The sequence below is a fragment of the Rhincodon typus genome, unplaced genomic scaffold (assembly GCF_021869965.1).
Source record: "Rhincodon typus isolate 14 unplaced genomic scaffold, sRhiTyp1.1 hic_rhity00001192, whole genome shotgun sequence".
NCBI classification, from domain to species: Eukaryota; Metazoa; Chordata; class Chondrichthyes; order Orectolobiformes; family Rhincodontidae; genus Rhincodon; species Rhincodon typus.
In genome coordinates this window covers 1-15,059 of record NW_025966830.1, presented here as the reverse complement: position 1 = coordinate 15,059, position 15,059 = coordinate 1, and the positions used below count along the sequence as shown (strand labels likewise).

The following is a 15,059-nucleotide window of genomic DNA, read 5'->3' as shown; positions in this document are numbered from 1 at the left end:
TAAAGCTCCCTCAACACTGTCCCCCATCAAACACTCCCAGGACAGGGTCAGCACAAGGTTAGATACAGAGTAAAGCTCCCTCAACACTGTCCCCCATCAAACACTCCCAGGACAAGGACAGCACAAGGTTAGATACAGAGTAAAGCTCCCTCAACAGTGTCCCCCATCGAACACTCCCAGGACAGGGACAGCACAAGGTTAGATGCAGAGTAAAGCTCCCTCAACACTGTCCCCCATCGAACACTCCCAGGACAGGGACAGCACAAGGTTAGATACAGAGTAAAGCTCCCTCAACACTGTCCCCCATCGAACACTCCCAGGACAGGGACAGCACGGGGACAGCACTCGGTAGTGAGGGAATTCAACAATCCTCTTGTTTGTGCGGCTGTTGTTGAAATGCCAAACCTGATGAAATTAAACACAATTCGGTGAAGTTTTTTTGTCTTTTACTCATCAGGAGAATTGGCAAGAAAGTCAATTCACGGGAAAACCCAGTTTTATTCTGCATGAAAGGAAAGTGCTGATCAGCAGTTAGTTTGTTTGGAAGTGGTGTTGCTGCAGCGAGTGCACAATTTATGATGATTGACAGTTAACTGTCAGAGTATGTTTAAATTTTGAAGCAGTCGGGTTTTCTCTGATTACTCATAAAGACATACCACATGTAAACTGACAACTCCTCTGCACCGACCAGATACCCGAATCTAATCTTGTCTCATTTGCTAGCACTTGGCCCGCATCCCTGTAAACCCTTCCTATCAGGGCGTTGTCCTGAGAAATAAACCAATGGATGGCTATTAAAGAGCAGGAGCTTTACTCTGGAGCTGTTCACTCTGAGGGAGCAACTCGTCCAAAGTTCATATCATCATCAATTTCCCTCTTTTACATGACCCAATACAGCCAGTCAGACTTCAAATAGGATCCGCTGATCCCATTTCCTTAATCAGCACAAAATTATTATACAACCACAAAACTTAACCAGTTTTCCATCTTCATTGAATGCTTCATGTGGGGTTCTGATGACAGACTGAATAGGCTGAGTTTGTCTTCCCTGCAGCAGAGGAGGCTGAGGGGTGGCATCTGATTGAGATGGACATAATCATGAGGGACATGGATAGGGCAGATCATGAGAATCTCTTCCCCATGACAGACATGTCTAAGACCAGAGGGCATAGGTTAAAGGTGAGGAGTATGTGGTTTACAAGGGATCTGAGAATTTTTTTCCATCCAGAGGGTGATAGAAATAAGAAACGTGTTGCCTGAGGCATGCTGGAAGCCCGTACTCTCACAACATTTAAACAGTATCTGGACGAGCACTAAGCATGCCAGGGCACCATAGGCTGTGGACCAAGTGTAGGTTAATGGGACAAGTGTAGTTTGGTAGTTGTCGGTCGGCCTAGACATTGTGGGCCGAAGGGTCTGTTTCTATGCTGTCTGACTCTATGACTCTTAACGTGACAGTCCAGGATACTTACACTAACACACAACAGTAACACGGTGCAGAGCTGGATGAACACAGCAGGCTAAGCAGCATCATAGGAGCCACAACAGTAACACATTTATTTAAAAAGGAAAGGAGAGGAAAAAAAGCTAACTCTCGGCCAGTTAGTTTGGCAGAATGATCGTGTCTATTATAAAGGATGTAATGACAGCATTTAGAAACACATAATATGTTCAGGTAGAGTCAGCATGGTTTCATGAAGAGGAAATCATGCCCAGTAAATTTACTCAAATTCTTTGAGGTGGTAACAAGTAGGATAGATAAAGGGGAAGCAACTGATGAAAGATATTTGAATTTTCAAAAGGTACCACAAAGAAGGCTAATGAATAAGAGAAGACCTCATGGTGTTAAGGGCAACTATATTTGCATGAGGAAATCATAGAAAACAGAGTTGGGATCCATATAGCGTTTTAAGGTTAGCAACTTGTAACTAGCGGAGTGCCTCAAGGTGTCAGTGCTGGGACACAATTATCGGAACACTATCTTATTGACTCGGATGAGAAAAGTGAGTGTACTGTAGCCAAGTTTGCAAATGACAAAGAAAGAGTCTGCAGAGGGATATAGGCAGGTCAGACAAGTCGATCAAACCCTTGGCAGATGGAATATAATGTGGGACAATGTGTGGTTATGCATTTTGGCAGCAAGAACAGAGGAGCTGAAAATTATTTAAATGGAGACAGACTGCAGAAAGCTACAGAACAGAGGTATTAGGGAGTCCTCATCCACGAATCACAAAAAGCTAGCATGCAAGTTCTAAACTAAAACCCTTTTGCTTCCATGTGGTCCGTGTCCCTGTATTCTCTGCCTATTCGTACATCTCTCAAGAGCCCTCTTAAACTTGTTATTGTAGCTGTCTCCACTATCTCCTCCAGCAGCATATTCCAGGCACTAACCACCCTCTGTGGGAAAAAGAATGACCTCTCACACCTCCATTAATCTTTCCCCCTTTGACCTTAAACTGAAATCCCTTAGTAATTGACCATTCTACCTGGGGAAAAGACTCCAACAATCCATTGTATCCATGCCTCTCATTATTTTGTAAACTTTGTACAGGTCACACCTCTCATCCTTTGACATTCAAGTGAAAACAAAACCCAGTTTGATCTGTCCTTAGAGCTAACACCCTCTAAATCCGGCATTATCCGTTCCTGTACCATCTCCAAAGCCTCCATATCCTTCTGGTCGATGGAGTGACCATTGGAATTAAGCCTGTTGAATGACTTCTTGACCACCGTATTCACTTGAGTAGCCGTTTTCTGGAAACTGTGGACCTGAAGGTCCAAATCCCTCTGTATGTGAATGATTCTGAGGGTTTCGCCATTTACTATATACTTCCTTCCTGCAGTAGTTCTTCTAAAATGCATCACCTCGCATTTGTCTGGATTAAAATCCATCTGCCATTTCTCCGCCCAATGCTCCGGCCTATCTACATCCCAGTGTATCCTCTGGAAATCCTCCTCACTATCCACAGCTCATGTGCTGTGCAAAGAACACTGAGCTGCATTTACATTGCCTCCAGTTGTTGTTGGACGGTGCGCTCCATGAGGCTGGCCATTCGCTCATGACGGAAGCTCCAGTGTTTGACAGAAATGTCATCAATAACTGGAAGCTGAGTTCAGGAAGCGGGCAGTCTGTGTCCCAAACACCCACTCTTGGGACAAGTGGAAGAGAATGGATAGTTTGTTCAAAATCAGTTCTGCTGCTTTCCCTTTCCATGATCATTCCAGTGTGATATTCTGCACAGGATCATATTTGTTGAAGGACAAACAGCCAGTGTTGAATTGATTTGTTTTATTTCATGCAGATACACAAAGTCAGAGCTGGTGTAAATCTTGTGGAGGCTGACTCCTGTAGTTCCTCGTTTCTGGAAGTCCAGAGCTGAGCTCAGAGGCCCCAGTGCATCATTCTGATGGTTTCATCTCTGCGGCCCATAACCCTCAGAAATGGAACAGAATGAAACACTGAGTTCTCCCCAATGAACACTGAAGAAAAGTTTTCTGTTATTTCCGACTGACCATCCCATCGGTATCTGTGCTTTGGGAGAGGGTTCTGAGATCAGACACAGATGTCAGGGGTTGCGTTTGGAGTATATTGACTCCTTTGCTCAGGGAAATGTTACAAGATGACTAGTCAGGAATAACTAAGAATGGATTCCACAATCCCAACAATCCCCTTCTCTTGACATTGACCACTCCTGAGGGGACACTCACTTCAAATGGAGATGCGAAGGAATTTCTTCTCCCAGAGGGTCATGAATGTTGGGAATACTCTAGCCCAGACAGTTGTGGAGGCTGGATCACCAAAACAGTGAGTTTTAAAAGGAGGGGCCCATACTTCGAAATATCCAGGAATTGGGGCCTGGGAAGGATAGGCTTGAGGGTGCAAACATTCAACTCCAAATGGATAGGTGTTGGAAGGGAATTCCAGAACTTGGAGCACAGGCTCCTGAAGGCATGGCCAGCAGTGAGCGTGTGTTAAAATCCCCATTGGGCAATGTGGCCACGTATCGAAAAGGGTTGTGGGGATTGTGGAGATTACAGTGATCGGGAAGCATGAGGATGAGTGGGGATTTGCTAACAATGATGGCTTTTGAATAGAATGTCGTTTCTTGATGAGGAGCCCCAACATGAGAATGAGCACAGGCTGTGAGGGGAATGGGGACTGGGCCCTCAGCTCTCAACAGGACTACAACAACAACTGGCCTACCTTGGGCTGACTCTGTTGTTACTGATGGTGTGGGAATAACAAATGCCTTGGCGCCTTCGATAACCATTGGGGCAGCAGGAGCTCTGTGGGGGATCACAGAGAAATGTCCACTAGTGTCTCCCTGAATTTTCAGTGACTCCAGGGAAATTGGGCTCACCACCTTGGCAACACTCACTTGCTGCTTGCTGGAGGGTCCCCGAGAGGTTCCACACCAGGCCCCTGACCCCTCACCTCAGCTCTGATAGGAGTGGGGAATGGTGAATAGATCTGGGAATGTGGTCTGGAATAAACCTCAGGATCCCTGGGGAGAAGTGTAGTGCAGGGTTCCCAGTGGTCTAACTGAGAGAGAGACAATTGCACTTACTGAATGGCGACCTCCTCCTCTAAAAGTCAAACTAACATTCCGAGCTCCCGAAAATCTCCACCTCGCAGAGAGTCAGATACTCTCTTCTTCCTGGGATGAAGATATTGACGTAACGGCCAGGCATATCACCGCAGTGGAAAGTTTCAGAGCCACCAGCTGCAATGGATTTGATGGTTGCACATCTGGGGAAAGAGATGATTGTGAAAACCTGAATAGACAAGCCCTGTAGAAAGGAGTATCAATGTTCAGGCCCCACGTGTCTGGGTGCAGCTCTTAGTAATGTCTCCATCAAGCAACACTCAGCATTTTTATGGTACTTTTACCATTGTCGCAGCTCCCAAACTCCTCACAGAAGTGATGACCAAATGTTGTTTATAAATTCTGAAGGAGAATCACATTGGAACTGAAACAGTAACTCACTCCACAGACGGTGCCAGACCCGTTGAGTCTCTCCGGCAATTTCTGTTTGTGTTTCTAAGCTCTTGTGTGGGATTTGGGTGTCCCAGGCAAGGTGAGAATTTGTTGCCTTGGACTTGCTCTGCAGGCCATTTCAGAAGGCAGTTTGGAAGCACCCACATTGCTGTGAGTCTGGAGTCACATGTAGGCCAGACCCGGATGAGGATAACAGGTTCCCTCCCTAAGGGACATTAGTGGGTTTTTGTAACAGGAGTTCATGGCTGACGTTATACCAGCAGATTATTATGTTATTCAGATGTTACCACTGTCCAGGGTGGGATTCGAATCCATGTCCCCAGAACATTGGCGTAGCTGTCTGGATTTCTATTCCACTGACATTTCCACAACATCATTACCACAATGTGACACCGAACTCTCAACTATAACCCAAATGGCTTCACAGCCAATAAAGTTAAAATGCAGTTACTGCTGCAAAATGGCAAATGGACCAGTCAAACTGTACACAGGAAGATCCCATTAATTTGCAATGAGACGACGAACATTTACTCTCTTTTCGGGATTCTGCTTGGGAATTCAATGTTGGCCTGGACACCACAATAGTCGCACAATGTAAAACCTACATTCCTCACACATCCGACCCCTTGTCCCATTTCCACACAATTACTGAGCACCCCCATTCCCACACCCCCAGCCCGAGATTTCCCTCTCCTCCACCTACTTGGGGTTTCTGTGGCCATTATTGTCCAGAGAGTCTCCAATCCGAATCTCTGCCCCATTGAGACATTGTGCACAGCGGTCCCCTCTGTTGGTGACTCTGACTGAGTGTATCTTGTGTAAATCTGCCCTCCACCAGGGCTCCATATCATTCTGTGTAGCCGTGCAGGACGATTTCCAATAATTGGGGTTAGGGTTCCCATCGACAGCATTCACTGCATGGCCATGGTAATCATAGACTGTGACGGTTGACATCTCTCAGATAGATTCTCTGCAAAACCACCAGCAACATTTCGAGTCACAGAGACTTAGAGTTGCACAGTACGGTAACAGACCCTTCGTACATGCCAACAACATATCCTCAATAAATCGAGGCCCATTTGTCAAAATTTCACCCATATCCCTCTAAACCCTTCCTATTCATATATCCATCCAAATGTTGTAATTGTACCAGCATCCACCACTTCCCCTGGCAGCTCATTCCATACACACACCACCCTCTGCATGAAAAAGTTTCCCCTAGGGTATCTTTTCAACCTTTCCCCTCTCACTTTAAACCTATACCCTTTAGTTTTGGACTCCCCTACCCTCAGGAAAAGACCTTGACTGTTTACCCTATCCATGCCTCTGATGATTTGATAAACTTCTATAAGGTCACTCTTCAGCCTCCAATGCTCCAGGGAAACAGCCCCAGCCTATTCAGCATCTCCTTATAGCTCAAACCCTCCAACCCTGGCAACATTTTTCTGAATCCTTTCAAGTTTCACAAAATCTTTCCTGTGGCAGGGAGAGTAGAATTGTACGCAGTATTCCATTTGTGGTCTAACCAATGTCCTGTACAGCTGCAACATTACCTCCCAACTCCTACACTCAATGCTCTGACCATAAAGGCAAGCTTACAAAATAACACAGTGTGGAGCTGGAGGAACACAGCAGGCCAGGCAGCATCAGAGGAGCAAGAAACCTGACTTTTCGGGTCGGGACCCTTTTTCATTTCCTGCTGTGTTTCACCAGCTCCACACTGCCATCTCTGACTCCAGCATCGGCAGTTCTTCCTAACTCTGAGTGAAGCATACCAAATGCCTGCTTCACTCTCCTATCTACCTGCAATTCCACTTTCAAGGAACTAGGAACCTGCACTTCAAGGTCTCTATGTTCAACAACACACCCCAGGACCTCAGCATTAAGTGTATAATTTCCTGACCCAAACAAAAACAGAAGTTGCTGGAAAAGTTCAGCAGATCTGGCAGCATCTATGATGAAAAAATCACGTTAATGTTTCGGGTCCAGTGACCCTTCCTCAGAACTAAATCCTGCTCTGATCTCCCTTTGCAAAATGCAGCACCTCACATTTATCTAAATTAAACACAATTTGCCACTCCTTGGCCCATTGACCGATCTGATCACGGAGCCATTGTACTCTGAGGTAACCTTCTTCACTAACCCTTAAGCCACTAATTTTGGTGTCATCTGCAGGGGTGCGACTCACCATTCTGATGTAACACTGTTGGCTGTAGAATTGTCTGCCTGTGCCTCTATCTAGAGAGACCCCTGTCACAATCAATCACTTGGAATCTGGTGTAGCCCTCGTTATATGAGACCCAGTCTCGGTACCAGAAACCTTGCTGTCAGTGCTACACTCCCCCGAGAGTCCATCACTTGTACATTTTACAAAACAGCATACTTGTTTGAGATGGTGATAGCCACAGGAGTCTCAGCACTTCCTGCCTTCCTCTCCTACCTTTCCTGGAGGTCACCCATCTACCTAACTGTATCTTCGGTTTGTCTCCCTCCCTACAACTGCCATCCATCACAGCTCCTACCTCCTGTAAGTTCCTCATTGCCTCTAAATGCCGCTCTAACCACTACCTGCAATCCGATAGGATTTGCAACCAAACACACTTCCTGCAGACATAATCATCAGTAACATGAAAACTCTCCCTAATCTCCCACCTCCAACAGGAAGAGAACATCACTCTACTAAGGGCCATCTCTGTACCTTGACAATCTACACATTGAGAAAATAGCACCGTGTTACTGCTCTAAAAACACTGCTCCAGCACAGGTTGCTACCTATGTTTTGGAGTTTGCACATTCTCCCCGTGTCTGTGTGGGTTTCCTCCGGGTGCTCTGGTTTCCTCCCACAGTCCAAAGATGTGCAGGCTGAGTGGATTGGCCATGCTAAATTTCCCATAGTGTCCAGCGATGTTTAGCTTAGGTGGGTTAGACATTGAGAAATGCAGGGATAGGGAAATGAGTCAGGGTGGGATGCTCTTTAGACTAGGGTGGTGTGGAATTGTTGGGCCGAATGGCCTGTTTCCACACTGTAGGGATTCAATGATAATTTATGAACATTTAATCAAGAGACAGATTGCAATTACATATAAACAAAACTATTTGAAATTTACAAAAAAATCACAGTCAGGTTAGTCTTTTGAAAAACACACCCTGTGAGCAGTTCTCCAGACGGGCTTCCACAGTGAGTTGTGAATTGCACTGTTTGTTTATTTTTCTTAGACACAACTCTGATCTCCAGAGAGACTTGAGACTAAAGTGCAGAGTCAGACAGCTGTGCAGGGTCACTGTCCCTTTTTTCATCTTCCACGTGGTACCTGCTGTCTCAGTTCCTCCTGTTTTCAAAGTAGCTTATTTTTTTTCCCAAACTTCCAAAACAATGCAACAGGCTTTGAAGCAATAATTAGTGCTCCAAGAATTTGAGGAAATCAGGTCGAACACTGAAAGTACCTCATAAAAGGAACGGCTTGTATGGCCACAGTTTTCTCCTGCCCTCCATCTTGCTCAGTGGTTAGCACTTCTGCCTCTCAGCGCCAGGGGCCCGGGCTCGATTCCACTCTCGGACAACTGTCTGTGTGGAGTTTGGACATTCTCCCGGTGTCTGTGTGGGTTTCCAGAATCCCACTTGCACCTTTTCAACATGAATAGGACAAAGGGCAAGAAATGCGAATTAGGGAGACCAGCCCAGAGCTGCCAGGTAATCTGTAGATGCAGGGTTCGGTTTTGAGCTCAATGTTTGGAGAAAATTATGGGTGGGCACGGTGGCTCAGTAGTTAGCACTGCTGCCTCACAGCGTCAGGGGCCCGGGTTCAATTCCACCCTTGGACAAGTTTCTGTGTGGAGTTTGCACATTCTCCCAGTGTCTGTGTGGGTTTCGTCCGGGTGCTCCGGTTTCCTCCCACAGTCCAAAGATGTGCAGGTTAGGTGGATTGGCCATGCTAAATTGCCTGTAGTGTTCAGGGGTGTGTAGATTAGGTGGGTTATAGGTGAATGGGTCTGGGTGGGTAGCTCTGAGGGTCAGTGTGGATTTGTTGGGCCGAAGGGCCTGTATCCACACTGTAGGGAGACTATGAAAATTAATGGGCAGGATTTTAGGGAAGAAATAACAGCGTGTTCGGAACGCCCATTCCTGTCAATGTGAAACCAGCAGCAAGTGCAGAGAATGAATTAGGAGGCTCCTGTTGCTCGACAATAGGTCACCCCCTCGTATTTTACAAATGAAAAGACCCAGATGCCAACCCTCTCCGGATGTGTAAACCCACACATTTCTGGGATTACCCTCTGCACTCACTCATGTACTTCCATATCTTTGGTTCATTTGATTTCCTGTGCCCCACACAATAGTCTAGGTTTGCTCGCCACATGGTCCCATGCAATCGGAGTGTAACTTTTGTACATTACTATTCTCTCTCAGAACGCAATCTGGCACTTAGTTTATATTTTTAACTCACTGCCTAACTGACCGAATCCAACTTGGTGTGATCGATGTAGTTTTACTCTGAAATTCTTTTGCTGCTGCCCCTCCCTTAGATCCTTCATTGCAATTCATTAGGAACAGAAATAAAAACAAGAACTTCAGTTCATGCAAGTCTTATCATGTTTTTATATGTTTGCATAAAGCTGACAATTTAAAATGTAAAAGGCGGATTCCTGGAAGGATTATCAAACAATGGACCTGTATTCAGAGCATGTTGAAACGGTGGGTCAGGAGGTGGGTGAAAGAGATTACCTTAAAAGGAGGAGGCGGGAGGGTGGAGAGGTTTTCAGAAGATGTTACAGAGCTTGGGGCTTTGATGGTGCAGCACCCAATGACTGTCTGATCCCAATCGGGGGTGTTCAAGGGGCCAGAATGAGAGAGGTGCACACACCTGGAGGGCCAGAGGGATTACAGAGATAAGCAGGAGATGGGACAGTGAAGGGATTTACAAACTGATGGGAAATTTGAAATTGAAGCATGGCTTAGTTGGGAGCGGATGCAGGTCAGGGAATACAGGGGGTAATGGATCAATCGGACTTGCTGTGATTTAGCACATGAGCAGCACAGAGTGGGGTCATCTCAGTGAAAGCACTGACCCATCTCCCAGGATAGGGCAGCATGGTGGCTCAGTCGTTAGCACTTCTGCCTCTCAGCGCCGGGGGCTCGGGCTTGATTCCACTCTCGGACAACTGTCTGTGTGCAGTTTGCACATTCTCCCGGTGTCTGTGTGGGTTTCCTCTGGGTGCTCCGGTTTCCTCCCACAGTCCAAAGATGTGCAGGTTAGGTGGATTGGCCATGCTAAATTGCCCATAGTGTTTGGGATGTGTAGCTGAGGGGATGGGTCTGGGTGGGATGTTTTGAGCGTCAGTGTGGACTTGTTGGGCCAAAGGGCCTGTTTCCAAACTGTAGGGATTCTATGATAATGATGGATGCTGCGGCAGAACATCCAAGGTCTTAGTATTTGATTCTGAGATGGGATTCCAACCAGACATCCTCTCAATCATTAGCGCAAACTATTTCCGTCTCTGTAACGTCTCCCAGTTCTGTCCTTGCATGAGCTCAGCTGCTGCTAAAACCCTCACTCATGTTTCTGTAACATCTGAAATTGACTATTCCACTTCCTGTCCAGAACAATAACCCATCTCTCTCTTCCTGAATTTAAACCCAATGCAGGTCACATGATGTCACTCTCGTTCCACAGAGGCTTCTGGGTCAAATTGGTATCCTCTCAACATTGAGCAAAACACTGAACACTTCCGAGAAGGAGGGACACCTGAGGCCAGAGGGAATGAGGGAAGAGGTATATTAATAAGGATTTAATTGGTTGTATCAATATGGGGAGCTGGTAATCAGTGGGGTCTAACATCAGTGTGGTGAGAATTTGATGAATTTGGAAAGACTGAGAACAGTGCTGTGGGTCGCTTCATGATGGAACCTATAGATTGTTTGCTAGACTTCTCCTGGATTTCTTTCAGAAATTGCCCAATCAGTATTGGCAGTGAAGTTACTGGATTGTGCCAAAGTATCAAGTATAGACAGATTCTAGTTTTAATGGGAATTAAATTTGTAGATGAACATGTACAGCTACAATACATGGTGGAAATGTTCTTGATCATTTTGAGAAGTGAAGAGAATTTGGGACTTAATATCAGAAAAAGAACATCAAAAATGCTTAGGGTATAGTCGATCGATGTTTCAGCTGTGACTGAAAATACCGGGACAGTATGACCTGTTCCAAACACTAGAATAAAATATTCCAAACCAAAGATGAAATGGAGGACTATGAGAAAGAAGATGGAAATGCAGATGAAGAAGGCCACTGGATCGATCATAGGAAGCTGCAGCCCCAGTGATGATTATGTAGGTGTCAGAGTGCATTTGTTGTGCAGCATTGCAATGGGGATGCACATCTACTGTCTGTGGAATAATCTGCCAGAAGGGCGAGCGAGACTCTTAGTAAAACGGATCAAGACAATCAAACTTTTGGTGAAGATCTGTAGCTTGGGTTGTGGTTCCTCAGAACTCAAACTCTTCTTCAGAACTGGTTAGGGAGGATGAAGAGTCACTGGATTCGAAACTTTAACTCTGATTTTCTCTCCACAGGCACTGTCAAACCTGCTGAGTTCTTTCAGTAATTTCTGTTTTTGTTTCAGATATTCAGTATCTGATGTTCTTTTTTATTTACATTCCGATGGCTTCTTGAGTGTGGGGGTGGGGTAGGTTATCATTCTCCTTGTGGGAGAGGGAGGTAAATGTTGCCCTTAAGTCCGGGAAACCAAAAAGATCAGACAAGAAGTGAAAGGCACTTTAGTGGGAGAAACCTGTGCTGTTGGTGAGGTGGTAGGTCTGGGGTCTTTCTTGCTGACAGAATTGGAGGAAATTTTAAAGGCTTCAGCAGTGTTGTCCAGTCAGTGTTACATTGATAAGTCACTGAGGGATCGCGTACACTCCAGGAGATGTGTGAATGAATAAAGACTGAAATTGATATTGCAGTTTGGAATGAAATGGTGGAGAATGACGACTTCTCCAAATTGAACTGAATGGATAGCAGCAGTCAGCTATCTGATTGTTTTACAAACAAATGAACAAGCTGTCATAGCTGCTGGCGATACCAGAAAAGGATGCTTGGACCCCCAATGTACAAAGAAAAAATAAATAGGAATTTAATATGTTGTCATTTTGATTTTTGTTTTGTTTGAATCATAGTTATTATTCTGTGAGTATATCGACTTACAATAAAAGGAGACCTGTATCATAGTAAGATCTGCAGGGATGTCTGAAATGGAACATTTGACAAATGTATTTATTTGGGTTAAAATTGTTTGTGTAAATATTGGGAGCTAGTAATCAGTAGGGTCAGAGTTTTCTGGAGTAGGCTGAAATGAATAAAACTCCCTCTAAAAGTGTGGACTTGGACTCTCTTTAATCACATGTAAATTCTAGTTGAAAATAAAAGTGTTCTCTCGGATCAAAAGACACAGATGAAGGGTAGCACAGGAGTTCAAAAGCCAGGCATGCCAGGTTTCCTGGGATTCTTACCTTATGCGTATCCAACCATGAACATCAGAGAGATGCAGAGAACAGCTGACAGCACCATCATTCCCATCCTCAGGATTAAAACAGAAGAAGTTTCTAAATTAGCTTGGAATGGAAACTAAACTCTCGCCCCACATATATATCCATGAACCAAATATATAAGGTTCAAGCACTGTCACATGGAACCAGTCTGCACCCGAGAAAAGAGCCTTGATCCTTCTGTTCACAGCTTTTCATGTGACTGATCCATTTTCACTCCCTGTACAATAGAGTGCTTTAACAATTCACTTTATCAAAATGAGAACGTTTCTGTCATTAGCAGCATTTGACATTAACACTTTCCCATACGTTCATCCAATCACATATCAATAGCTGTCATTAAACACTAAATTCTGCAACATCACTGCAAAGATTTGTCTAAACCCCCTATTATCTGACACTTGTATTTTCCTGTTAACTCATTAACTTTCTATCAAAGTTTCTCTTATACCACAGGATGGAGCTGTTTTGCTTAGAAGGTCATTCCGCCCCTTGAACCTACTGTACCATTCCATTCAATCAAAGCTGATGTGCCTCAACCCATCTTTTCTCTCAATAATTGTTAGAATATTATAAACCCCACTCTCTCCCACACACACACATTCCCCCTCAATGCACACACACACTCTCCCACACACACACTCCTCACCTCATTGCAGTCTGTCTCCTCCAGTCTGATGTGGTTCTGCCTCTGCCCAGACTTAAATAGACAGTGCACACATGCACGCAGACACACACACACACAGTCTCTCTCACACACACACACGCACACTCTCTCCTACACACAGACACACACACTCTCTCCCATACACACGCACACACACACACATTCCCTCACACACGCACACAGAGACACACACACACACAGATACACACACAGACACACACACAGACACACACACACAGATACACAGACACACACACACTCTCCCACACACATTCTCCCATACACACACACTCTCTCCTTCACACACACACATTCTCTCACACACACGCACATTCTCTCTCACACACACTCTCTCCCTCCCACACACACACAAACACACACTCTCCCACACACACACACATACACACACACACACACACACATACACTCTCTCCCACACACACACTCACACACACACACTCTTTCCCACACAAACACACACACTCTCTCACACACACACACACATTCTCTCACACACACGCACACACACACACACGCACACACACGCACACACACTCTCTCCCACACAGACACATTCTCTCCCACACACACACACACTCTCTCTCCCACACACACACACACACTCCCTCTCACACACACTCTCTCCCACACACACACATACACACTCTCCCACACACACACTCTCTCCCACACACACACACTCCCCCCTCAATGCACACACACACTCTCCCACACACACAGACACATACACACACACAGTCACAAAGAAATGATACGGTCACACAATTGGTGGTAAGTTACTCACCAAATAATAATTACTGGAGTAGTTCAATCAAAGTTCCATTCTGTTGACAATTGTCAAAAAGCTGGGTGAATGCCATGTAAATCCAGCTGGTCAAATATTACAATACATTGTACAGCATGGGCTGTTCATACCACACAAAGGAATATCTAACACTCAATTATCAGAGACTAAACATCAGGGCTGAGCTCATTTACTGCTGTATTGTCTTATGGCATTGCTCTGTTGATACACAAATAAACTTTTCAAAACCAAATTGAAGGCCAAAAACTCCTCACTATCATTTTCAACCTTTGCACTCCCTTCTTTTGCTTTATGTTCTCAATGCTGCTCCAAACAATGCTTTCTGTGAGCTTGCCTGGTTTCCTTATGGAACATGAACGTCACTGGCTGGGCCCAGCATTTATTGCCCGTTTTCTAGTTGTCCATTTAAGAAGGTGGAGGTGAGCTGCCTTCTTGAACCGCTGTAGTCCATCTGCTAAGGGACTTCCGGGGTTTTGACTCAATGACACAATAAAGAGAAAGGCCTCAGGGCGATATGGCTCTGTGTAAGGATAGTGAGGTGTTGGTGATCCCGTGTACACCCAGTTGAGGCTGAGAGCATGTTAGAATCAGAGCCTGGCTGAGTTGCTACAGTGCATCCTAAAGCTGCCATTGGGCACATGTAGTGGAGGGAGGGAGTGTTTCAATGATGGAACAAAAACAGAATTTTTCGGAATCACTCAGCAGGTCTGGCAGCATCTGTGCAGAGAAACAGAGTTAACATTTCATGTCCAGTCACCCTTCTTCAGAGCTGATTGTAGCTTGGAAAAGGTTTGTATATATGCCAAAGATGAGGTGGGAGGAGGTGGACGAGTATGGAGCCAATAGAGCCAATAGAGAGAGAAAAACAATTGGATAGACAAAGGAGTGGGTAATGGTCAGCCTGGGAGAATCAATAGCTGCTAATAGAGACCATTTGTGGCTGACAATGGGTTGGTTATGATAGCAGCCCATGTGATAACATGGCTTGGGGTGTGGGGGTTGGGGTAAGGACATGGGAGA

General features: G+C 45.3%; 1 protein-coding gene across 1 annotated transcript in view; it reads right to left on the bottom strand.

Annotated features, from left to right (window-relative positions):
- LOC109922784 overlaps nucleotides 1-13,352 on the bottom strand; it is a 23,947-nt gene extending 10,595 nt beyond the window's left edge. The window contains exons 1-4 of the mRNA XM_048592428.1: nucleotides 13,196-13,352; nucleotides 12,511-12,578; nucleotides 5,704-5,970; nucleotides 4,605-4,750 (exon numbers count right to left, since the gene is read on the bottom strand). Of these exons, the coding sequence (XP_048448385.1) occupies nucleotides 4,605-4,750; nucleotides 5,704-5,954 (397 nt within the window). The 5' untranslated portion in view covers nucleotides 5,955-5,970; nucleotides 12,511-12,578; nucleotides 13,196-13,352. The remainder of the gene's footprint in view (nucleotides 1-4,604; nucleotides 4,751-5,703; nucleotides 5,971-12,510; nucleotides 12,579-13,195) is intronic.
- Between the last annotated feature and the right edge of the window lie 1,707 nt (nucleotides 13,353-15,059).